Source organism: Macadamia integrifolia, chromosome 3, assembly GCF_013358625.1.
Source record: "Macadamia integrifolia cultivar HAES 741 chromosome 3, SCU_Mint_v3, whole genome shotgun sequence".
NCBI lineage: Eukaryota > Viridiplantae > Streptophyta > Magnoliopsida > Proteales > Proteaceae > Macadamia > Macadamia integrifolia.
The window spans coordinates 24,947,201-24,972,959 of record NC_056559.1 but is presented as its reverse complement, the minus strand read 5'-3'; the positions used below and the strand labels follow the sequence as shown (position 1 = coordinate 24,972,959).

General features: G+C 37.5%; 2 protein-coding genes, 1 non-coding gene and 2 pseudogenes across 3 annotated transcripts in view; 3 read left to right on the top strand and 2 right to left on the bottom strand.

Annotated features, from left to right (window-relative positions):
* The first annotated feature begins 1,507 nt into the window (after positions 1 to 1,507).
* On the top strand, positions 1,508 to 3,222 carry LOC122074263 (annotated as a pseudogene).
* Positions 3,223 to 5,417: 2,195 nt separating this feature from the next.
* On the top strand, positions 5,418 to 19,864 carry LOC122072764 (thioredoxin reductase NTRC-like). Its single transcript, XM_042637164.1, has 10 exons — positions 5,418 to 5,735; positions 6,085 to 6,298; positions 6,416 to 6,521; positions 10,621 to 10,886; positions 14,477 to 14,756; positions 15,331 to 15,438; positions 18,148 to 18,234; positions 18,328 to 18,432; positions 18,886 to 19,016; positions 19,641 to 19,864. The coding sequence occupies exons 1-10, from the start codon at positions 5,516 to 5,518 to the stop codon at positions 19,699 to 19,701; spliced, it is 1,578 nt and encodes a 525-aa protein (XP_042493098.1). The 5' UTR covers positions 5,418 to 5,515; the 3' UTR covers positions 19,702 to 19,864.
* A 2,415-nt stretch (positions 19,865 to 22,279) lies between these two features.
* On the top strand, positions 22,280 to 22,353 carry TRNAI-AAU. Its single transcript has one exon. It is a non-coding gene; the product is annotated as a tRNA-Ile (tRNA).
* A 1,730-nt stretch (positions 22,354 to 24,083) lies between these two features.
* On the bottom strand, positions 24,084 to 25,198 carry LOC122074262 (annotated as a pseudogene).
* Positions 25,199 to 25,549: 351 nt separating this feature from the next.
* The window catches only part of LOC122074261 (cytochrome P450 94A2-like), a 5,604-nt gene continuing 5,394 nt past the window's right edge, over positions 25,550 to 25,759 (bottom strand). Inside the window, exon 3 of the mRNA XM_042639104.1 lies at positions 25,550 to 25,567. Within this exon, the coding sequence (XP_042495038.1) occupies positions 25,550 to 25,567 (18 nt within the window). The remainder of the gene's footprint in view (positions 25,568 to 25,759) is intronic.

Sequence of the window (25,759 nt, the reverse complement as noted above, 5' to 3'; positions counted from 1 at the left end):
GCGACGACAACAACAGTAACGCCTTGTCTTCATCCTCGATCTTAACCTCCAGATTTACAAGTTTACTTACAATCTGATTGAACATGTTAAGATACTTTAATAGATCCGTACCTTCTTTCATTTGTAGAGAATACAATTACTTCTTCATGAACAACTTGTTCGTTATGGACTTCATCATGTAGATGCTCTCAAGTTTCGCCTATGATTGTGGTGCAGATTCGATACCCACAACATATTATAGGGCATCATCAGAAAGATTCAATCCAATAACACTTACCGCCTTTTCCTCTATCTCTTCCCAATCTTAGTTAGTAATTTTTGCAGGTTTTTTTGACTTTTCCAACAACGTTTTCGTCAAACCCTGCTGTATCAAAAGATTTTTCATCCTTTGACGCCAGAGGGTGTAATTGTTCTTTCCATTAATCCCCTTGATATCATACTTAACATTCAATCCCTTCCCTGCCATCGTGATAGTAAACCCTAGAAAACGAAAACCTAGAGCTCTGATACCAATTTATAAAAACGCAACCCTAAAACAATGCAGAAGATAATACAAAAACAAGAACAAGAAATGCACACAGATTTACGAGGTTCGACAAGATTGCCTACGTCCCTAGTGAGACGAGATCCTGCTTCATTATCAATGGAGAATAGGGTTACAGCGGTCGTCCCTCACACCTCTCAGTATTGCTTGCGTTATAAAGAAAGAAACCCTCGCTACAAATATATAGTGAATAACCCTAATCTGAAAAGTACACAATTGCCCTCAAATAAAAAATTCGAGTGGGGTACACCCCCTGCTATATAGGGGGGTCTCCTGCCCCCTGCAACCCCCACTGCTCACTAATCGGCTAGCGAGACTATCCTCCGGCCTGTGGAGGTACTGCACCAGTACTCTCTGGGTTAAACTGTGACAGAATACAAGACATTGTACGCCAACACCCCAACCCCCACCCTAAAAAAAAAAAAATTGTACCATACAACTATCCTTGTAGTACCTCATAATTATAATTATCTAAATACTAGTGCAGCAGCCATTGAGATTGTGCACAGGGGCATCTATATACATGGGTTTTTTTTTCACGATGGCAAGGTGGTAATTTTATGCACTCTTATGTCTCGGCATAAGGTCCACATGACTAGGTAGCATTCTTTTTCCCTACAAAAAACTAGATTTAAAGTTATCAAATAAATATCCATATTACAAAATACCCAAAACCTATTTGTTATACTCTATCCCTTCGTCTGCCTATAATTTGGACAATTTTTTCCTCGACAATCGAATCTAAATTGTCAAGTGCATTCTTTGTTTTGTGATTATAGTAGAGGCGCAAATGATAGAAGTCCGAGAGAGGGAAGATGATTGAAAACTTAAGGCACCATGCAAGATTCACCAGTTAAGTATGTATCAAAATCATTGAAGGAATTGAAGGTGGGGTTAGGAGTTTCAACTTTCCTTGGGAAATCTAGTATTCATCTCAAATTTAAGTCATATCAAAAATTTTGAATGAAAGAAAAGCTAATGCTTTTGAGACCAGGTGAGCATGGTTTTTTATTTTTATTTTTTGGCACACTATAACTCACCAACTGCACTAGGCAATTGTTGTTCCTTATGTCATTTAGTAAATTATATGATTCTTCTACCATTTTTTTTTTTTTTTAATTATATGATTCTATCTCTTCCTTTATCAAAAAAAGGATGTCTTGTTATGTTCTTGGGTTTCGCTACTACTTGTTATTTTATTGTGGAATGCTAGAAATCATTGCCTTATAACCAACCATAAACCGAACCTGATTAATATTATTATGAGTAATGTTAGTGAGTGGGTCACAGATTAGGGTTTGTTTTATCTGCCTTTTAAAAATATTGGAACTCCTCGTATGCAACTGTAGTTGCTAATGGAATTTTGTTGAGGCTAGATGGGCATCAGTTGTTACTTAAGTTCAATACCCTAACCCTAGAATTGGGCCCTATATATGAAAACTCAGTGATTATAAGGTTTCTTGACATGAATCGATTGAATCAAATTATTCGAAATCAAGATTGATCATAATTGATTCATCAATCCGATTCTCAATTCTTGAAACCTTGAGTTAAGGTGAAAAATTTTATTCATCGGATTGCCAGTGTCCATACCCATATCATTTTCATAAGAGAAAATTGCACTGTCACCCTCTGAATTTTGGTCTTTATTCAATGTCACCCCTTATACTTTTTGAAATACCAAAGACACCCCCTAATAATTTAAAAATTTTTAAATCTGTCCCTGCCGTTAGCCATCCCAGTTAACTATTGGAAGATCTATTAGTTTTTGTTTAAAATGTCCAAAACACCCTCACTCAAGGTGATTTGACCACCTTACCCTTGCCCCCTTCTTCTAAACCAAAACCTGCAACTATAGTAATCATCGGTTGCCTGCGCTGCCTCAGGCAAGGCTGGTACCATGAATCCATATGTACCAAGTCTAAGGGAGATTAGATTAAATGTATTGTTGTACACTGATAAACATGTATGTTCTTTAATAGAATATTTACTTCAAGATGATCACTCTCCAATCTCCATATAAATATAGTGTAATTTTAGAGGGACGAAAAAGAAAAATTAGCTGCTAGCACTAGTGCTGGGTAAGGATTAATGACTAGATTTGCCATCTCCAGTTGCTGCAACCATAGGCAAGGGAGGCGGCTATGTACCCAATAAAAAAGCATGTGCCATTAGCTACTTCTGACGATACTTCGAAGACCGCCGTAGATGCTCCGATTGCCGTTGCCGATAAGACCCTCATTGCTGATGCCACTCCTACGGGCAAAGTCACAATTTCATCTCCAGCTGCGAAGTTGAAGATATTTATTGTCTACCACTCCATGTATGGCCATGTGGAGGGTTTGGCAAAGAGAATGAAGAAAGGGATTTATGGGATCGAGGGGACCGAGGGTTTCCTGTACCATGTTCCTGAGATTCTGTTAGATGAGATTTTGAAGAAAATGAAGGCTCCTCCCAAAGACAAATCAATCTCGTTGATAGCTGTGATGGAATTGGCGTCGATTGATGGGTTTCTATTTGGGTTTCCGACCAGGTATAGATCTATGGCTGCCTAGATGAAGTCTTTCTTTGACTCGACTGGGTAGTTGTGGAAGGAACAAAAGCTTGTAGGGAAGCCGGCTGGGTTCTTTGTAAGCACTAGCACCCAAGGAGGCGGCCAAGAAACCATTGCGGCGTAAGCCTACTTATCTGTCAAGGGGTGTTATGTGGCGACAGGGCGCAGCTGTTCGAGCATCTTCAATGGCCTAGCCACCAGTGCAGCCGTTGCGGAGATCATTGTGCTTCTAAACACTTGTTTGGTTCGTGTTTACATTTAGGAAAATCTAAAATTACAACTAGTGAAGGCTAACCTTCGCTAGAAAACATGGGTAGCCGCAAACCTTCGTCGGAGGGGAGGGGAGGGGAGTTGCAGGTTTTGGTTTAGAAGAAGGGGTAAGGGTAAGGTGGTCAAATCACCTTGAGTGAGGGTGTTTTGGACATTTTAAACAAAAACTAACAGATCTTCCAACAGTTAACTGGGATGGCTAACGACAGAGATGGATTTTAAAAATTTTAAATTATTAGGGGGTGTCTTTGGTATTTCAAAAAATACAAGGAGTGGCATTGAATAAAGACCAAAGTTCAGGGGGTGGCAATGCAATTTTCTCTTTTCATAAACAACTCCATACTTTTTGAATGAGTTTTGGCCCTTTTGGGACTAAAAGTGAAGTCCTTAAATTTAAGACACTGTGAACAACATCTGCCAAATGGAAATTTGTTCAGCGCTCGAACTTTGAAATCACTTTCAGGGTGCGTCCCCATCAATTTTGAGTTGGAAAGTGCCTCTATAACTATTTTTTTTATTCTTTTTTAATTTTTTTGGTAAAGGCCACTATATTTACCACATGAATCCAATTGGGTATTAAATTATAGGGCAAGAGAACATTATCCGTTTTGCATTAGTGTGCAGGTCAATGAGAGGTCACGTGGAGGCATCGGAGAGGGCAGTACAATCTTTGTGTCCAACTATGTCTAAGTGTAGAGCCATGTGCGAGCAAGCAGGGTTCTTTCTTTCTAAAATATAATAGATTGTAAAATATTAGATAGCGTCACTATGTCACTAAATATATTCATATTTTCTTCAAAATTAACTGATCCATTATTATTATTATTATTACTATTTTTATTTATTTTTTGTGAAGGCCTTGCAGGGAGATTTTATTGAGCTCCAATGCATCTGAAATATATCAAGAATAAGAAATATTTTTGGTAGTTCAATTTCTAAGAATATGTTCTCTATATTTCTTTGGGAGAGGGTGGCAACTGGGGGAGCGGTATCAAGGCAGGGTGGGGCGGGTAGGGAGTGGTGGCAGTGAGACTATGAGACCATCATGAGAAGAAGAAAGATGGTGTTTAATTTAACATGAAATTACTGGTTTGTCCATCAAATTAACTATGAGCTCATGAAAAAGCAAGGGTGAAATAAATTTCAATTTCAAACTTGAAATGATACCTTTGTTATTTCGGAATTTCTTTTCCATTTGATTTCTATTTCACTGAAATAAGGTGCAGGAATCAAACCAAATAATTTTCTAAATAGAAATCAGCCCCATAAAATTGAAAAATAATTAATACCAAATTAGACAAGTAAATCCTCATAAATGAGGAAAACAAAAAGCCTATAAAGGTTGCCTACTACTCACTTAGAAATAGAATGATGCATAAATATGAGTATATAAGACACAATTGTTTTAGATCCCATTTGATAACACATTCCATTGATTTCTATTTCCCTCGAATAAAATGGGAGTAAACTTTTGTAGGGTTTGACAAATCGAACACCCCTTAAACACGGAAGAATGCATAAAAAAGACAATTCCCAAAAGATGTTAGGTGGAGATAACCCATCATTTATTAACAGAACAAGACCAACATGAAAAATGCATGAGAGAGGAACAATAAACATGACTTTTTAATTTATTTTTGTAGAAGTATTTTATTTGGGAGAGCATGGCCACTCCATGAGCAAGAGGACATACTGAACTACTGAAGCATCAAGTGGGAGGTCATTTTTCATTTCATGGTAGATGGGAATGCAGTGGGATGGTTTTTTCACCTTTTCTTGTGTCTCGGCACAACCCCTACATTCCCTATGTAAACCATTTTTTCTTCATTTTTTAATATCTAAAAAAATATTGATCGGATAAAGATCCTCTCCAATACCTCAAGTAAGAGTCTGACGTTTGAGGATCACTTGAAATATGTGACTGAGCGCTGCTAGCCGTCGGATGAGCGCAGTCACACTGAATAGGATCGGGGTCCCAACTCCCAACAGCTCAGCCATACCCGTATGAGGAAAAGCAGCCCCTTATTCTCTTTTACTAGTTGGAGAGAGAGAGAGAGAGAGAGAGAATGAAATCTTGAATACGTAATCTTCTCGGAGCTGTTCCTTCAAACAGCATTGGAGCGTAGTGAGTGTATGGTCTGAAACAAATGGGTGAGAGGATAGGAGTCGGAACCTTAACTCACAGAGTGGCTATGGCTTCTCCCTCTCATCCTACCTTCTCTAAAGCCTTCTCTACCCTCAACAGCCTCAACTTCGTCACTTGGAAACGCACCTTTGGGCTCAACTCCGTTAGAATTCGCCTATCCATCGTCTCCCCTCTCCCAGTCAGAGCTTCTGTATCCACAGAGGAACTTCCAACCTCCTCAGGTACGGATTACCTTTTCTTCGGTCTTCCCTTCCCATCTTCTGTATCCACAGAATTCGCCTGTGTGTAATTTTAAACATTGAATCATTTCATGCACGGTTTTGTTTTTTAGATTTTCCGTACTTATTTTTGCTTATAGCTTTGTAATTGTTTCGATTAAAATGAGATTCTTCATTAGCCCTCTCCCTGTTGATTTCCCCCCTGTATGCGGCGGTCATGAGCACTCTGTACTACTTTGTTCAATTCTTGAAGGGAACGTTTTACATTGTTTGAATTTCCTTTTCTGGAAAGAAAGGATGATTTCTTTCTCTCATTTTTTTTTTTCTAAATTAATTTTTGGGCTTCTTGCAGCTACGTTCAAGGGCGTCGAGAATTTGGTGATTGTAGGTTCAGGCCCTGCTGGATATACGGCAGCAATATATTCGGCCCGGGCGAATTTGAAGCCTCTTGTATTTGAAGGTTATCAAGTAGGTGGTTCTCCTGGAGGTCAGTTGATGACTACCACAGAAGTGGAGAACTTCCCTGGATTTCCTGATGGGATAACTGGGCCGGATTTGATGGATCGGTAAATGAATTAATCCTTTGAAGTTCCTTCTGTGCCGTGGGTACCTTCTATTACCTCAATTGAGTATTGAAGTGGTCAGAGATTATAATCACATTGCTTGTCCATTTCATTCACTAGGATGCGGAAGCAAGCCGAGCGTTGGGGAGCAGAACTCTACCAAGAAGATGTGGAATATATTGATGTGAAAAGCAATCCTTTTACCATAAGAAGTAGTGAACGTGAGGTGAGATATTCAACTATGTAGCTTTCATGTAATTAGTTATTTGTTTGTTTGATTGCCTATTGGCTTATGAAATTAAGTAGGAAGATAGCAATTGCTTCCAATAAGTGGTAAGGTTGCTCCATTACGACCTAGTGGTCGCTGGTTCATCTCAAGCAACAGCCTCTCCGCGAAGTGGGGGTAAGGCTGCGTATATTATGACCCTCCTTGACCCACAATGGTGGGAGCCTCGTGCACTGGGTACATCCCTTTATTAGCAATTTCTTCCAATAAATGTTTTTAAATTCTTTTGAATTTCCTTTTCTTTATCTATGCAAATTTGTAATCTTCGACGTTTTGTGCAATTAAGGCTTGTATGAATTTCTTGTTTCAACAAATATTGAATTTTATCAGAGATTGGCATGATTTAGGCCAAGAATGAAGCTGAGACTGAAACTGATACTATAACTGTGCTTCGGATTTGGAAGAATCATTCCCCTGCATTCTCTTTAGCAAATAAGCAAGCATCTTTATTGGCAGTATTTAGGATGTGGTTCTACAAAAACCTTGAATCTGCATGTTAGTCCCTAATACTGTTGGAAAAATTGTTGTCCTCCACGGCATTTTCAATACACCAAACACAAATAAATGGAATTTCTTGAATCTTCCTCCGCAAATAATGGAGAGTCATGGACAAGTCAGATTTTTTTTTTTTTAAAGTTTAAAGAAACCACACATCTTCCTTACATGAAGCATTGATTCATATTAGGCAAGAGATGATTTTGCCAGCGTCATATGTCTCCTCTTCTTAATATAAGTGGGTATTGGGGAGCTTGGATTTCCCAAAGTGTGCTTATCAAAATTGAGACGGTCATTCTTCTTTTTGACATGTTCTAGATTTACCCCCTCTTTGTTCTTGAATTACATTCAAAGCGTGCAAATGACTTCAATTATTGGTGAAAACATGTTCATGCCTAGAAAGAAGAAATGTTATCACTTAAATCATATTTTATTCTTTGGGACATGGCTAGGGACAATGAGCTTGCTGATCCTTCTTGTCTTGGGCTTGCCGTTCCAATATAATAGATGTTTCCTTAGGGAGCAGGGGTGAATTGCTTCAGAAATGATGTGAAGAATATCAAAAGACAAATTCTTTTGATGGATTAAAAAAAAAAAAAATTCTGTCCTCTCTGTCTTTTTTTTTTCCCTATGGAACTGCCCAAGGGTACTTTACTCACACACGCCAGAGGCGTAGGGGGGAGAGGGAGAGAGGGGGTGGGGACACACTAAATACACACACACCCATTTGACAAGAGTCAATCCACTGACCTCTTGGCGCCTGCTCTTCAAGAAGAAGTAGCATGCCAGTACACTAGGCACTTCATGTCCACTGGGACCTCTTCGAGCAAGATTTTTGGGTTTGAGGTTTATCTGTGGAATTCTTCTTCAAGTCACTTGCTGGCATTTTCTTGGTAATCAGACCTCTGAGTTATAATTACTTTTGGGGTTTTAAAGGGCATGCTTTTTACCTTCTATTTGCTCTGACTGTGATGCACAATTTTGGCAGTATCAGCAGCAAAAGAGAAGGAAAAAGGCCATATAAGCCTGTGGCCAGCTCAGAAGCCTTCACACAAGCCTATGGCTCCAAAATTCCTCTAGTTTGGTTTTATTTTTTTATTTAATTGTTATTGGTTGTTCTTAGTTTGCTGGAATAGGGTTAGTTAATTCAGTCCTGTTTCTTTATTATTTAAAGTTATTGAATGGGACTTCCCAATTAAGTTTCTTACACTTTTACTTGAATTATGTGTTCTAAAAGTACTAGATATTGTGTGGAAATGCAATAGACTACCAACCTAGGGTCTGAAGTCAAAGTACCATTTCGAGTTTGATTTTTAAAAATCTAATGTTTCCATTGTGTTTAGAAGGCCTAAAATAGGTTAGATGACAAGTTTCAGGGGCTAATTTGGCCTTATGGCCACCGAAACCCATCTTGAGTTGTCTTGGAAATAAATACTAGATCTCAGTTTTTGGCCTGGGCGAAACCATGGGCAAAACCGAGACCTCGAACCCTTGACAACCCTGCAGGTCGATTTGATGAATGAAAGAAGCTTTCTGCTGTTCAGGTTATGTGGATTTAGACCTTACTCATGTGGATTCAGGAGTATCTAGCTGCTGTGAATTCTGTATAATGCCTGGTGGACTCCAGGTCAGTGTATGGGTGGGATTCCAGCCCTACGAATCAGGTGGATTCCTGATTGGTATTTTCTCTTTCTAAATTCTTCTCATTATCAAGTTTCAAGTCACATTTCTTAACACATCCTGCGATTTCTATTTCCATTAAGAAACTTCAGTTTCTAGTTTAGGGTTAATTCTTATACAGTTGCTGAAATAGTGTTTGTTCTAGCTGTTAAAGTAAGTGTCACGATAAGGGGGTTTGTCCCAATTGCGATTAGTTGACTTTATCTTTGGTTTATTCTTTCCTAGTTAGCTAGATTGTCTTTCCTAATTAGAGTAGGATTTATTTTCTGTTTTCTTGCTGTTCAAGGTACTGCTTACCTTATTTGGTTGTAAGTTGTAACTCTGTGGTTTTTATATATGAGATGGAGGGGGAGGAGATAGGACACATCCGATGCTCTCCTGGCAGTCTCTTTTCTTCTTCTTTGGTCCTGGTTTCTCAGATTCTTAAATCATTACAAACCTCCTCATCGTGACACTTACTTTAACACTAGCCTTGTTTTCCCTATTATTGGTTTGCCTGTTTCTGGACCCAGATTCTATTTCTACCTTCAAATCAATTTCAGGTACCCTACTTGACTTCTACTTAAATCTGAATTTTTATGGGAGCGAATGTAGGGAACCCCGTGTAAAAAGTTAGAGAGTTAAACTTGAAAATAAGTCCCATGGTTTTCATATTCTATTGGTTGAAGGTGATTCTGGTGTCATTATTGGGTGCTTTTAGGAGCAGCCAATGAAACTTGGAGGCCTGTTCATCTTGTTAGAGAGTTGAGATTCCTGGTTACATCAATGAACTCCCATGTTCCAATGGGTGCTGAGTTCTGCTAAGTCAATGGTGGATGAACTTGCTGGACAACGAGCATACAGGGATATCATCACATACTTCAGGAGGGTTTTACTCTGGTTAAGCTTTTATTGCCATTTTTGTTTGACAAGAAATGGCAAGGCAAGAAAGGAAAGAAAAAGAACAGAAAAGAAAGAGCATCTTGAAATTTTCTCCTGAGCATTAGTTGGCATTGAGAAGAAAATTTCTTGAAACTATGTTTTCTTGCTCCCTCTTTCCCTAATAGTCCTGCTACTCATTTGGGTGGGGGGTGGGGCGAGAAGAAGAAGAATTTCCCACAATGTCACTATGATCTTTGGGAGAACTGAGGCATCTCATTTCAAATTTCTCCTGTTTCTTTTTTAACGAAGCTGCCAAACTACAATAGCTGACACAAAATAAACAATGGCCTTTGATGCTGAATTGAGTACGAGTCCGACAGATGAATATCACTTTAATTCTAATGGGGCATCATATGCTTGACCTTGAGCACCTGGATATCACTATGATTTTTAATTGTGAACTTGTCTAGTATCATTCATAATTGTTGTTAAGTTTGTCTCGAATTCTTGACCCGTTTTGAAGAATGACCCTCTCCGACATATTTTGGTGGCGACCGGAATGAGAAGTTTTCTAAGATCTGTGATGGAAGCAAAGGGGTTGGGCTGATAGGCCCAAGCTCAGAGTCCAACATTGATCTCGTATGGGGGTGCGGTATGGTTCGACCTGATCGACCGCGACCCGCGACTTGGAGGAGTTTATAATGTACTATTGTTTTGTTGAGCAAGTCATTGTAATTTGGGGGGGGGTTTAGAGCTAGGGTTTTAGGGCGAGTTTTCTCGCTGCTGCTTGGGTGTAATCTCTCTTCTACATAGTGAAACATCTTCTTCTTTGCCCGAGGACGTAGCACACCACACCGTTGTGTGAACCTTGTTAAATCTCTGTGCATAACGGATCTTTCTTTGTTTATTTTCGTATTAGTTGGTGTTTGCTTTAACAATTGCTGTTAAGGTCTCTTCTTTGATGCTTATTAGTTGCTTAAGGTCTACTTGGTTTCTTTTTCAGGTAAAGTGCCACAGTGTTATTGTAGCCACAGGAGCTACTGCAAAAAGGCTCAGGTTACCTCATGAAGATGAATTTTGGAGTAGAGGAATTAGTGCTTGTGCAATTTGTGATGGGGCATCACCACTGTTTAAGGGGCAAGTTCTTGCTGTAGTTGGGGGAGGCGATACAGCTACTGAGGAAGCATTGTATCTTACTAAATATGCCCGTCATGTTCATTTACTTGTTCGAAGAGACCAACTAAGGGCATCTAAAGCAATGCAAGATAGGTGAGTAAGATGCAAGTCTTTCTTTCTCCCTTTTATTTGTTGTTTATCTTTTTGGATGGATTAAAATTTTGTAGAGCCTAGTGTTGGCATTTAAGTTAAACAAGAGATAAAGTGTTGTTTTGTCCCTTTGTTCTTGTATATAGATTTTAATTATTCCCCATTGTTATTCTTTCAGTTTAAATTAAGCGGTTTTTCTCTTTACTGTTAACTTTTAGGTAGTTTCCATTACTAGTTCTCTTTCGACCAAAAACTCTTCTTCATACACAGTCTCAAGTCTTATGGAATTCTGCAACTTTTCGATTTCTAATCTAGCCTTAAGTCCTCTATGATTTTCCAGTGTTTGGTTCACTGAAAAGATTATGTGGCCGTGTAATTTCTCTGAGCAAAATATTTGCTTCTTTTATCGTGATTTTGTGCTTTTTGGTGGCAGTCTTGAAAAAAAAGATTTGACATAGTTGTTAAGGTGCCTAAGCAACCCAAAGCGTGAGGGCTGCCTAAGCACTTATGCGACAAGGCGCCCTGGTATTGTATAGCAATAATAATTATGTTTACAGCAACAACATTATGTTAGAAACAACAGTATTTAGAGGGAAAAAAAAAAAACGTGAATAAACAAGTGGAGGAGGACAAGAGAACTGAACTAGAGAAGTTCAATTGCTTTCTTAATTAATTAATTATTATTTTTTTGTACTTAATGATCCCATGCTTCTCATCAATATGCAAACTTGTGCAAAAGCCAATAAAAATTTTAGAAACAACATTATTTAGAGGAGAATTGCGTAAGTAAAAAATATTGACTGCCCAGGGATCTAGGCGCCTTAGATGACGCCCAGGGACCTAGGCGCCTTACATGACGCCTAGGCATCCCAATGCCTTGTTAAGTTAGAATGAGGTGGGTGACCACCCAGCCCTTGGAAACCCACCTTGATGCCCAGTTGATCGCCCTGACAACTATGTGATTTGAGTATTATTTTTTCCCTTCTTAGTTCTTGCCATTTGGAATGAAAAGCAGACCATATTGTAAATGGAATGGAAGGTAAATTAAGTTGTAAAATAGTTTACTACCAATACATATCGAGGATTAATTAGATGATTCCTTGGGATGGAAACATGGCCCAGAAATCTTTAGTAATGGCAGCTAGATGGGGACTTAGCGGGTGTCTATGTGGCCGTCGATTGGCCAACAGTTTCCAACATATATAAAGTTGACCACCATACACTAAGTATTAACCCTATTATTTTGAGCAATTTTTGTTGCAATAAAATTAAATTTTGTTCCTATAAAGAAAGAAAAAAAAAATGAATACTGGCTCTGTGAAGTCATGGATTGGGCTACCATGCATAACATATGAATTGAATGGCAACCACCTAGTATTTATCCAATTTCTTTTTTGCAAAACTTGGTTTTTGGGAAAAATGATATACCTCCAACTTTGGATCTTGCACAAATCTTCTAACAATGTGGCAAATCGTCGCTTCCACTATGTTCCTCTACGGCCCAAGCACTGTTGCAAGCTTGTATGATGATGATTTGGCCTAAAGAGGAAGAAAGATGGAGTTTTCAAGCTTTTTTGTTGAACCTTGGTGAAATTTCGAAGCATTTCGTGTGAAACAGTGCATTATAAGTTATAACATAGGTTCGAAACAATTTCAACTGAAATTTTGGTGAAACTTTGTATTTTGCATGCCATTTCATTTTGATGCCTTGCGAAACCAAAATGCTTCGTAAGAACTTGCCGAAATCTTGAACCATGGTTCTAGCATACTTCCTTTTTTTTGCTAATGACGGGCATCCGGCCCTCCAACCTGACTAGTTCTTTGGGTCCATATTGATTCACAAATCACAATTGCATAGACCGGGTCATACCAGGGTTGAGTGAGAACCATTCAACTTTCACTGAAAGCAGTGAAGAGCACTAAACACCCTCGTGTGAGTGGCCCCAAGGAGGTAAGAAGAGTCAAACTCAAAACCACACGCTTCCTGAAGCGAAGGTCCCTTGCCAACTCGGCTACCCCCTTGGGGTTGTTCTAACACTCTTCAACTATGTTAAAAGATTCTATTGAATAGTAAGTGCTCTTAGATTCGGCCTTATTTGGGCATGGCTGAGTGCCACAAAATCCAGCCATATGATAGGGATGGGGTCATCTTTGGGTGGTAATTGTATCATTAATGGATAGTTGTCAAGGCGCCAAGTGACCCAAGGTGGTGGAGGGGTGCCTAAACGCTTGGGTGACAAGGTGCCCAAGTGTTCTTTTTTATTTCACCTCTTTTATAACATTATTTAATATACCACATATACCTTATCTCATAAAAAAATCAACATGAAGCCATATCAAATCATAAAAAATCAACACTAAGTCACATCAAGTCATAAAAAATCAACATTTAGAGAAATGTTCTTGTTCTGTAATAAGTTTGACTGATCAAATGATTTTATTTTTACATGAGACTTTTTGTGTTAGGTAGAGCACAAAACTAACTTTCCAACAAGTCGAAGGTTACTTAAAGTTGAGTTGTAATGACAAAGTTATGTTCCGGTCAAACTTATTTTAAAGTGCGGGAATCTCTGGAATGAAAATAACTGTATGGACATCAAAACAAAAGATTATTTTATCTCACTTTTGGTTTTTAGAAAATTTCAGAATTGAGAAAAGCCTCAGCATTTGAAAGTTGAAAATCGTCCATACAACCAAAAATCCAGTTGTTGTTCTTGAACTCGAGGGTTTACATTTTATCCTATCAAAATTTGATTTTGAAACTATTTTTATTGGATTCAAATAGGGGAATATTTGCTTATTTATGAATAATATCTTAAGTAAACGAAATAAAAATGTAACATCATTAAATATTTTCTATTGAATCAACCAGAGCCTTAGTGATTATTAAAAGATATCCCTCCTTGGAGGTAGACAGAGGTGTTGTTGGTGATAGACAATCACCAGTGATCACAATCCCTCTCTTTTTCTCCCTCCTTTCCTCATCCCCGGTGCTCCCTACCAAAATCTTTCCTTGTTAATTCTTTTGTGCTTAGGATTTTGATTCTCAAACAGTTAAGAAATGATGAAAATAAATCCTACCTTTCCTTCTCATCTTTTTTCATCATTGCTAAAGTTGCATGGCGGTGATTTGTTGGGGCTGTTGAAGAGTTCTCCCCTATTTTCTGTACTCTCTATCTCTGTTCTCCTCCCTTTTCTCCTCTATTAATATATTATTTTGTTGTGGATGAAAAAGTGGTGTTATTATTACTTTGATTTCCGTCTCCCCTTGCATAAACCATTCTATTGCAGAACATGTGATCAAATGCTCGTACTCCGAGTATTCTTGGTGGCTTCAACAAATATGTAGACCATAACTACAGGGCCTATATACCCCTTATCCGACACATGCTCCGGTCAAGAATTGCTTGATAGCTAATCTGTAATGTTTTCTTTGACACAGATGTGTCCTGTGTTTGTCTTGACTGTTTAGAATGTTTTTATTGGGGGAAATGGCTCTTGAGAGTTAATTGTTTGTCAATTAAGAATTTGTATAATAAATTTTCAACTCCCTGAATGTTTGTTTAACAGGTTGATTATGGCGAATGTTTCAGAGTTTTCAACAATCCAAATGTTACCTTGCACTTCAATACAGAGCCCGTGGATGTCGTTGGGAATACTAAAGGCCAGATGTCTGGGATTTTAGTTAAGAAGGTTGACACAGGAGAGGAATCAGTCATTGAAGCTAAAGGTTTATTCTATGGCATAGGTCACACTCCGAACAGTCAGTTGTTAGAAGGGCAAATTGAACTTGATAGAGCTGGTTATGTGGTGGTGAAGGAAGGTACTGCAAAAACTTCTGTAGAAGGCGTCTTTGCAGCTGGAGATGTACAGGTAATGCTATCCTATAATGAATCCTCTTTCCGAGTTCAATTTTAATCGTTTGTTCTGTTACTTCTGTTATGACACCTTTACCTTATTACCTTACTTGGGCCTTTCATTCCATGTGTCCCATTATTCAATTTGTGGGGTTTTGGGGGAGGCACATTCCAAATACCTTATCAACCAGATGATCTTATTGATCTGCTTTCCAAAATTTTGTCAGGCAATAAACCTACCCTTTTCACCTGTCCAAACTCTGGAACTATATTCTGTGATAATGATCATGTCATTCTAAATTATCCATCTGCACCATCATAAGTTGGATCATGTATTAGATGGTTCAAATTGATGCCTTGGTTTACGTGTATAGTAATATATTATGCAGGGGAGCTGCCCATAAGGCTCTATGTAAATGCACATTTATTTCACTATTCAGTAATACTAATACAGAGGGTTTGTTTTTGACAGTAACCATCTTGATATTTTCCTAAATAGGTCCAAGTGGTCCTCTAATTTTGACCCACTTTCAGTATATTGGTGTACTAGGAATCAATTTTAGGTTTTCATTATCTTGTTCTGTTAACAGGATCATGAATGGAGGCAAGCCATAACTGCCGCTGGATCAGGTTGTGTAGCTGCTTTATCAGTTGAGAGATATCTTGTGAGCAATAACATGCTTGTTGAGTTTCACCAGGTATTTTACTTCTATGGTTATTTTATTCATTTTATGACTTCTATGTGATTTCCAATGCTGTTCTATATTCTTGCTTTCTCAAAGGAACTCATTATATCAGGAGGAATTGCTGTTTTATCATATCAATTTCTTTTTCTGGAAAGCTTATGGCTTTTTTCAAAAACTGATTATGGGTTGAATTGATAGTTAATCACCTTAGCTATATGAGTTCTCCTAAATAGGTGGCTGAGTGGAAATGAGATGGATGGTAAAACATGTCAATGAAGAGGAAAGAAACATTGGATATCTGTTCGGAGAGAGTTTGTGGTATGAAGCTCATGAAGGGGGTGGTTTAGTAATTATTTTTAGTTCCGTTAGAAAATCCATCTGTAAATTTGAACTGCTTGTGAACTCTGAATCTCTCTCATATTTTTTTTGGGGTGGGGGTGGTGGGGACATTTCTCATGCTGTCTAATGCTGTATTATTCTTGCAACATTTGCGTTTGGGTGCCTCCTTATGCCAAGTCCGTTTGTACAATTAGGGAGGAAAGGCAGGAATACTATTGAGACATGAAAATGTAGATGGACGACTGTTTCTGAGCATCATGAAGTTGATGAAATCAGTCTATGGTAGTGAGTTTGTCTGAGGGCGGTCTGTAGGCAATTGGAATTTTCAATGGTGCCTTAAGTCAAGGACAAGATTATAAATATCGAGTTTCTGTGTTCTTGGGTTCTTATATTTTTTGGTACAATACGTTGGGTTCTTATTATGAGCTATCCTTAATGGGTATCCCCTATCCTCCTCCTCCTCCCCCTCCTCCTCTCTCTCTTAATTGGTTTACCCAAGTTGCAGTGGCAAGCCAAGAATGACATTTGACTGAGTCGATAAAGTATAAACAATCAGTCTCAGTTTAGGGATTTGAGGACCGAATACATAATCAGTAGGGTCTCGTTCTTGGGCCTCAGTTGTGCAGGACCAATGTAGGCCCGACCAAGACCAGCTGACACCACTAGATCAAACTGAGAATGTAGCTGTATACTGTAATCAGAATCAGCAATGTAAGTCAATTGAAAAATAAAACAGATTTGTTTCTAAGGATAACCCAGAAATCGTTTAGAAGATTAGGATTTTAAGTTTTGACTGAATATTAAATATGATAACTGATGAATCCAAATCAAAGTCAAAATATAGTAGAAATTTATATGCAAACTATTCAGAAACCAGGATCCAAGTTAAGAGCAAATCTGAAACTGATAAATTCTGTTGAACAATATAGCTGCAGGTAGTGGGGTAAGATAAATCTGACCTGAAACTTGATTGGAGGATAGAAATAGATAGAGAGGGAAGATAGATAACAGGCTACGAATCCCACCTAAGCCTCAACCAGAATCCACCGAGTGAACAACACTATGGCCTGAATCTACAGAATCAGATTGAAACTAAATAGCTAAACTCTTAAAATTGATTCGATGGCCATTGCATATATTTAAAGCTTCTCTAAAAAATGATTGGCTAAAGAGACTTTACATCATTCACCCAATAGGAAATATGACCTTCCATCATGGAAAGCTCCAAACTACCTTACTATGGTAACAACGAATAAGAAACGAGAAACCAAATCAGCACGGAATGAAATAATTCCAAATCAAGATAAGCTTTACAATAAAAATTTAAAGAAACTGATCTTCCAGAAACACTCCACATAGGACTCTTTTGGGTCTTACCCAAAAATAGAAGCAAAACAAAATCTGGAAACCACCTAGATGCAGGCTGTCATGGTCGCTATGAGTCTATGACAGTGAAAACTGGCTGTAATGCTTGTGACAATTGTTAGCTTCTTTCTCCTGTGGTGCTGCTTCTGGAACCTTGTTTCTGCATCAAAATGCCAATAGAATTAAGAGAAATGGAAGAAACCATCTTCTCTAGTGCCATTGTTGACGGTATATTCCTTTAGATTGTAACTGATGGCACTCAAAATTGTTAGAGCTGCTGATCAGAATGTATTTCACTAGTGCCATTATTGAGGGTGTTTCTGCCGATGTGGTACAACTGGTGGAAATCTGCTTGACGAAGCCTTGTTGGTTCTCTTCTTACATTAGTTCAATCCGAATTCCATTAACCTCTGATCTTGTATCTTTCTGATTTAAAAATTTAAACTTAACTAACTGTAATGTGAAACCATTGGATAATTGAGAGCCCACTTAGTTGTGATGAAAAATCCAACTAGATGACTTGAGGTAGGTAATTTTTGCTATTGAAGTAACCACCATACCTATGAGAGAAATTCCATCTGTTTTTGTGCATGTTATCATATTGAATAACAAAATGAACTTTACCATGTTTCTTCTGAGACGACTTATGTTTGAAGGATGCTACAAAGTAGTGAAAATACTGATTTTTCTATAGAGGTGGTGAGGAAAGACATGCATATCCTAGGCCTTCTACCACATATGACTTTGAATAGAGCTGATTGGGGGGCAAGGATCCATGTAGGTGACCCTATTTAGTTGGTATAAATCTTTGTTGTTATTATGTGTTGTTTCAGGAGTCCATTTCAGTGGCATGCTGTTCTCAACCCCTATCTGTGTTTCTAGAAACAACTGAAGGAAAACTAAAGCAAACTTGCATGGAAGCATGTAGCTATTTGTGTCTCTATATTCACAGTAGTGGATGGGATCTCTTTGTTGGTAGAATATTCGGTCGTTGCTAAGCAATTGTCTTTTTAACAGCCCCAAACTGAAGAGGTTGAGAAGAAACTCACAGATAGAGATGTACATGAGGGTTTTGATATATCTCTTACAAAGCACAAGGGTCAGGTAAATTTTTTACCATCTCCATACATTTAGCCATTTCCTTATTTATTTATATTTTTTTATAAGTCAATTGCTGACTTGAACTGGGTTTTGCAGTATGCTCTGAGGAAGTTGTATCATGAAAGTCCAAGACTTATATGTGTGCTATATACAGCACCAACATGTGGTCCATGTAGGACCTTGAAGCCTATTTTAAGCAAGGTACCATAGCCCCCGCACCCAAAAAAAAAGTTCTACTAAATTAAACGAATAAGAAGTGTAGGCAAAAGCATTAAAAGAAAATCTAGACATTTGGAAATATCCAATGCTTTTTCCAATTTGCACCCTTGTAACCACATGATATCCTTCTAAACCACTCTGTGGTGCTTCTCTGTATAACTGGTGAAGTTGCCTTCTGTCTATGTTAGTGCAAGCTGATAATTTAGTTTTATATTCCATTTCATTTTGGGCCTGAGCATCTGATTTTTCTCTGGGAATTAAGAGAAACTTTTGGATAACTAGCTCCTGCAATTTGTTGATGGGGTCCACTGGCTGATGAGTTATGGAATATGTAAATGTTTTATCTGTCATGGTTGCTGGTGTACTGCAGTCTGGACTTTGCCCCACTATGTTATACTGCTTACAGTTATTGATATATCACTTCATTTATTGCAGGTGATAGACGAATTCGATCAAAATGTGCACTTTGTTGAAATCGACATTGAGGAAGATCAAGAGATTGCAGAGGCAGCCGGGATTATGGGTACTCCATGTGTGCAGTTTTTCAAGAACAAAGAAATGCTCAGGTTTGTTTGCTTACTCTTGGCCAGTGGAATTCATATCCATGGTTATCATGTCTGTTTGGATGTTGCATGCTTTCTTGGCTGGTTCTCATTAGTTGTCCTTCCATCAATTGCTTTCAAGTGTGTGATTGTTGCACTGTGGAAGCGTACTAGAAAGTTTGTTTTTCCAAGGTTGTCGGAATTCTATGAAAGGGATCCCCCTATGAGGCTCTAAAATTAACTGGAAATCAATGTTTTTCATTATTTTTTATTCATGAAAAGAACTGATTCAGCTTGGATGATTATTCATGCTCTATTAAATTGCCAATTGATGCACTGGAATCTGATGGTCCAGATGTTGGTGGGTTTAAGTATGCAGGTTTGCAGCTTGAAACCACTGCACCATGGACTTCAATTTACTCTATATATGAATCTATAAACAGCTTATTGTGCATATTTATTGTAGAGAAAACACTAAGGGTGCCACTTCTTCTTGGCTTTATATAGAATGGGTGCAGTCCTAGGACAACTCTTGGGTTTTCAAGGGCAATCAAAAGATTCTCTAGGAATGTCGCCTGGTGTCCATAGCAATGTTCTTATATGCATACAGTTTTGTGGTCACTAACTTTATTTCTGCCGTATATGCAGGACTGTATCAGGGGTGAAAATGAAAAAAGAGTACAAAGAATTCATTGAGGCTAATAAATAGTGGATCTTGATTTTCGTTTGATACTAATGGCATTACTTTTTTCACATGGTTTTGGTCCTTCCAAGCAGAGGAGTTCAATATTACCATCTTGTATTTTATGATTGTCAATAATTTGATTGGTGCAATCTTGCAATGCATAATTTGCAAAACAATTTTGAAATCACTGTCTTCATGTTTCTATGTTTTACTTGGTTGGGCTATGGCGTATGGACCTTAAAAATTATCAATTCTGGAAACATTTACATTAATACGTGTGAGGGGAACGAATTTAAGCCATTTTCCCTCAATGACCGGTTCTTTCACTTGGAAATCCTGAAGTCCATTTGAGTAAGCAAGCTCGATTTGGGTTATAACTGAGTGTATTAACTGAATGTACTTGATACACTGGTTGTAAGTATTAATTCCAGTGCTCAAGGTTCCCGCCACACTGTGGGGTTTGGGGAGTATCATAATGTATGCCAAGGTTTTGAAACTTGGGATCGATCTCAACCAATATTGATTTGGATCTGGATCAGATGGATTTACCCTGGTGTGATATTTTTTTTTTTTTACTACTTGATGAAGTATTGGGATCGAAATTAGAACCATGTTATATGCAGTTTTATCTAATTTCTTGACTCAAACTCGCAACCACATTGGCATTCATCACTGTACCAAAAAATAAAATAAAAAAAATTAAATCTCCACATTGGCATTCATCATTTGTGGCCAATGCTAGGGTTATAGTTCTGATGTAGATAGATTTCACAAAACATGTGGGTGGGGTTGAACAGTACTGATTTGGTAAGAGGCTTGCTCCGGTTTACCATCAAACCACTTGAAAGAGAACAATTCCCTCAACCCAAAATCAATCAATTTCACTAAAATATGCTTCTTTTTATTTTTATTTTGTGGATATATTATATATATGTAGGTACCAGCTTTTAGAGAAACTATGCTGAGGTATTCACTTTTGTTGTATTATGTTTGGGATTGTCTGAATGACATGTTTATTGGTTTGTTTAGAACATGTAATCTTCTTTTGATTATTTCTCAGTCTTAGTTCCAAAAGTTTTTTAAGTAAAAAATAAATAAGTATTAAAAAAAAAAAAAAAAAAAAAAAAAAAAAAAAAAAAAGAGTATAGAAGGGATTTTCAAAATTATTTAAAGAGTAAGTCTGGTTGTAACTTGTAACCTTATTTCAGTTGCCCTTAGCATACATTTATTCAGTTGGAAGGAGAAAAACATGTGGTAAATTCACATTAGGTTAGTTTTTCCACTCAAAAAGATTATTTTAATTTTACTAAAAAAAAAAATTACCTTATTTATTTCCAAGACTGCCTCACTTTGTTTCAAATTTTCAATCCTTTCTCATTCTACCTAAACTCAACCCCAGCAACGCGGTCGCCACCACCACCACAACTACCACTACCACTACCACTATGTTTCGCTGTTACTGCTTCCATTAAGGTTTATCATTTGTTTACATTTTGAATATATAAAATCTTTGTCAGCCACTTCTCAATTATCCTTGCGGGCCAGCATTGTGGCTCCATGATCCCTATGGGTTTCCGTCACCTTCTCCACCTCTCTGTAGTTTGCTTGGATTCAGATCCTCTCCAGCACTAAGACACCCAATGTGGCATGCAACGTCTAGGAGATCCTAAGCATGCACTCCAACACATGAATGCAGACTTTTAGGTCGTCCTAACTGCCGGATGTGAGGTGAGATGCTCAGCAGCTGGAGAGGATCTAAGTCACCTCCCTCTCCCCTACCCTTTTTTTCTTCCCCTCACCTCTATAGGATGGTAAAGTTAGAAATTAGAGAAACCCGAAATTCCAATTCCAAACGACAGATGCTCCACACATAATCATAGGATTGAAAGAAGATGCCCTCAATTAGCTCAATTGTGGGATGCTTAGAGACGAAGCTATCCACAACGTCCATGCATTACTTCTTTTGGTTTACAAAGAGCCATTAAAATCTGCGCATTATACCAAGTTGTCTTTGCACAATTTGCCTAGAATTTTCTCTTTCTTTTCATTTCAGAGCAGCCCTATCTTCAACATCATCTTTGGAGAAATCCAAAGATCTTGTCAACAACATGTCATTGCTGGGATTTCGATTTATTCATTTTTTTCATCGGATTATTCAAAAGTTGTCATTGTCTTACACTTTTTTTTTTAGTACATATATTAAATGACATGTTTTATTTTTTACTAGATGAAAAAAGAATACTACAACAAAAATAAAATAAGTTACAAATCAATTGACACTTTTGAGGGAAGGTTGTCAATTAGAAAATACCATTATGTTTGGGGTACCTCAATTTTTATAAATATTATATGGAACAAAGTTTTCTGTTCAGAGCCACTGCACCAGGGGGAAGAGGGCATGAAATGACTACCGTGCTCCTCCTGAACAAAAAACACTTGAGCATATTATATGAGAAAAAGAAGCCTAGAAGGTAATGTAGCCTTTACACCTCTAGACACAGGGATGGACGAAATGACCGCTCTACCTCCCATGAAAAGTATTACTATGAAAATAATTGATATTATATGATAAATAATATAAACGTGGAATCATGTTTTCTCTGGCCTATTAGCTCAGCTGGTTAGAACGTGGTGCTAATAACGCGAAGGTCGCAGGTTCAAAACCTGCATGGGCCATTTTTTTTATATATTTTTTAAAGGTTTTTGAAACCGGATTTTTCTATGTTTTCAATCCATTTTTCTAATTTGTTTTAATTCTAAATCAAATCGATAATTATTTTTCAGATAATTTGGATTTTAATCTGGATCCACATGCCTAGTCAAATTTCAACTTTTCTAATTTGTTTTAATTCTAAATCAAATTGATAATTATTTTTCGGATAATTTGGATTTTAATCTAGATCCACATGCCTAGTCAAATTTCAACTGTGACAAGAATGAAAATTAAATGAAAAGATTTTTTTTTCTTCTTTGTGTTTGGTTGCCAAAAGAATAGAAAAGTTTAGTTGTAGAATCATGCATCAAGGCGGTGGGGAGAATGGTGATGGGTTTGGCTTCAGTGCCGTTGGGTGGTGGGCTACACCTGAGGGTGTCAATCAGCTTGGTTCCTGTTATAAGGTGGATCAAAACCAAACCGAGAATCGACTCGGTTCCATAAAAATCTCTCTTAACGATTCTAGGTTTTTTCATTTTTTTTTTGGTTTTAAGAGAAATTCAGTTCGGTTTCAGTTTGAAACAGCGGTTCTTTCACCCTAAACCAAAACCCAGCCAAACCAAATTACATACTCAAATCGAGTTTGAACCGAATTAATTTGGATTGGTTTGGTTTGATTAATTCGGATCGGTTTCAGATTCAGTATTTGGTTTCGGTTTGAAATTGACACCCTTACCTACAATCAAGGTAGTGAGTCTCCAGTTATGAAACAATGCTTTTACTGGGACGTACTCTTCAATGGAATTGGGAAGAGAACTGTTTTCTTGGTTTAATAAATGATTCGATTTTGATTTCGAAAATAAGGTTTGGAGTTAAATGGTTTGATTTTGGTTTAAAAATAAAATTATTAAAATTAATTAAATTAGATTAATATATATTAAATAAATAACATCATTTTGAACCTTGGACATCTTCATAGCTCCTTGCCTCCATCCCCACCTTGATGCAATTGTTTACATTTTTTTTAAACAATTATTTAAAATTCAAAAAGATGAAATATGTTTATATTAAATAATTATTTATACATTTTTTAATGAGAGTAAATTTTATGTTAAATAATTGCTATTGCCTTTTCCTTTGAGAATTGGTTTTTGAATGCATCAATAAAATGCATTAATAAAACCGTTTATGAATCGTATCGCTATTTAATAAAACGGTTTAATTTTGGTTCATTACATTAAACTGTATAGGCATAATTTAGTATGATTTCTATTTCAATTTTGAATTGATTGTGTCAAAAAATAGATTTTTGGTCCAGAAACGTTTGGTTGCATCAATTTCAAAATTTAAAGAAGTTCTCATTCATCTTAGAATTTCATTAATTAATCAATAATAGTTTAGTTTTGATTCTACCACTAAGTCTCTACACTGCGAACTGAATCAAACCAATCGAAATCAAACCGTTTAACACCCTTTACTCTCAGGAAAACCCCCTAGATATCCCATTAATCAATATACAAACATGGCCATATAATATATATATATATATATATATATATTATCGTATAATATATTATCATATAATAGTTATTAATTAAGAGAAAAACAGAGTGCACAGACAGGACAGGACAGGACAGGAAGGAAGGAAGGAAGGAAGGAAGGAAGGAAGGAAGGAAGGGAGGGTGGGGGAGGACCCATATGAGTTTAAAACCAGAACACTGGTTAATTAACCAAATATATATGACCTGCAAGTCTACTCTCCACCCCTCTCCTCAATTCTCACAGGGAAACCTCCTTTCATTTTGGGAGTCAAGTAAGCGACAAAAACCGGCTCAAAACCATTCTCCGCCGGCACCACCCTAAACTGTCTCATAACTCCGGCCACCACCCCCTTCATCTGCAAGAATGCCATAGCTTTCCCTAAACAAATCCTTGGCCCTGCTTGGAACACTGTATGTGTATGAATCCCTTCCCACAAACTTTCATTTTCCGGTAATCTCCTCTTTTTCCAACCACCTCTCAGGACGGAACTCAGCCCAATCTTTCCCCCACAATGGCTCCATCCTCCCCATCGCATAAGGATGATATGCCACTCCCATTCCTTTTTTCACCACATTCCCATCTGGTAACACATCATCTTTTATTGCCTCTTTACCATCAGAAGGAACTGGTGGATAAAGCCTCATGGACTCGCAGAAAGCTGCGTGGGTGTATACCATGTCTCTCACCTCATCGTAATGATCAAACCCTTCAGGCACGAGGATTCCTGGAAATTAACCAAAAGAACCATGTCAATGCTGCAGATGTAGTATCCCGACCAGCTAAGATAAAGCTGATGACCATGTCTGTAGCGAATGTCTCAACTAAATGGCCGGAATTCAAGATTCTTGAGAGGAGATCCTCTGTTTCTATTGAAGATTTCTCTTCTAGCTCTTTCTTCTTTTCTCTTACAATATTAGTTGCGAATTCACGAACTTTTGAAACTGCTATTCTCAATTGCTTCTCAGACCCAATATCGAGTGCCCTTTTCAATTTCCATATCCATCGGAATATTGAACCAAATCGCATAGTACTTAGTAGTGTAGCTGCTTCAAATGCGACTGGAAATTCTGTTTCTGGTTGTGGGAATGAAGGGGAAAGATAATTTGGGTCAAACCCAAATGCACTTTTGCAGATATTATCAAATGCAAATCTCTGAAGTATGTCTTGCAGATCAAGAACGGATTTTTGAGTAGTGGTCATGGAGAGGAGAGGAAGAAGGCGATTATGGAGCTCGACCTCCACCGCTATCTCGACGAATTTCCGGAGAGATTTGGTATTAAAAGCATGGCTAGAGATCTGTCTCTGGAACTTCCATGCATTTAGCATGGAATTTCTGCCTTTGGACGCGATTGATAATTCGTGTCGGATTCCATGCATTTAGCATGGAATTTGGAATAATTTGACCACACCTCGAAAACCGGTTTGGACTTGATTGATAATTTGTGAACTCGAGAGAATTTGGAGTCAGGCCACTTTAAAAAAAAAAAAAATAATAATAATAAAATAATTCACATCCCATGGAATCTGTCAGCCATGTGACCGATATTTTGTCGATAGATGGATTTTTCCTCGACATTTGGACATTGAAACCATGTTATGAATTATGATTGATAAGAAAAAACGACTTAAATCAAATCAGACTTAAAAAACGACTTAAACCATTTTATAAAACATAATTTACTGCAAGAAGCTGCCCTGTTCATGACAAATTCATCAAAAAAAAAAAAAAAAAAAAAAAATTATATAAGATAATCCCAGTTGAGCTTTTAACTTTTTGGCAACTCATAAGATGATTAGATGACAGAAGTTGATAGGACATGTAGATCCAATGATGTAGAAGTTTTAATAGGAAGATAAAATTGATATCTAATGGAATTCTTACAAGAT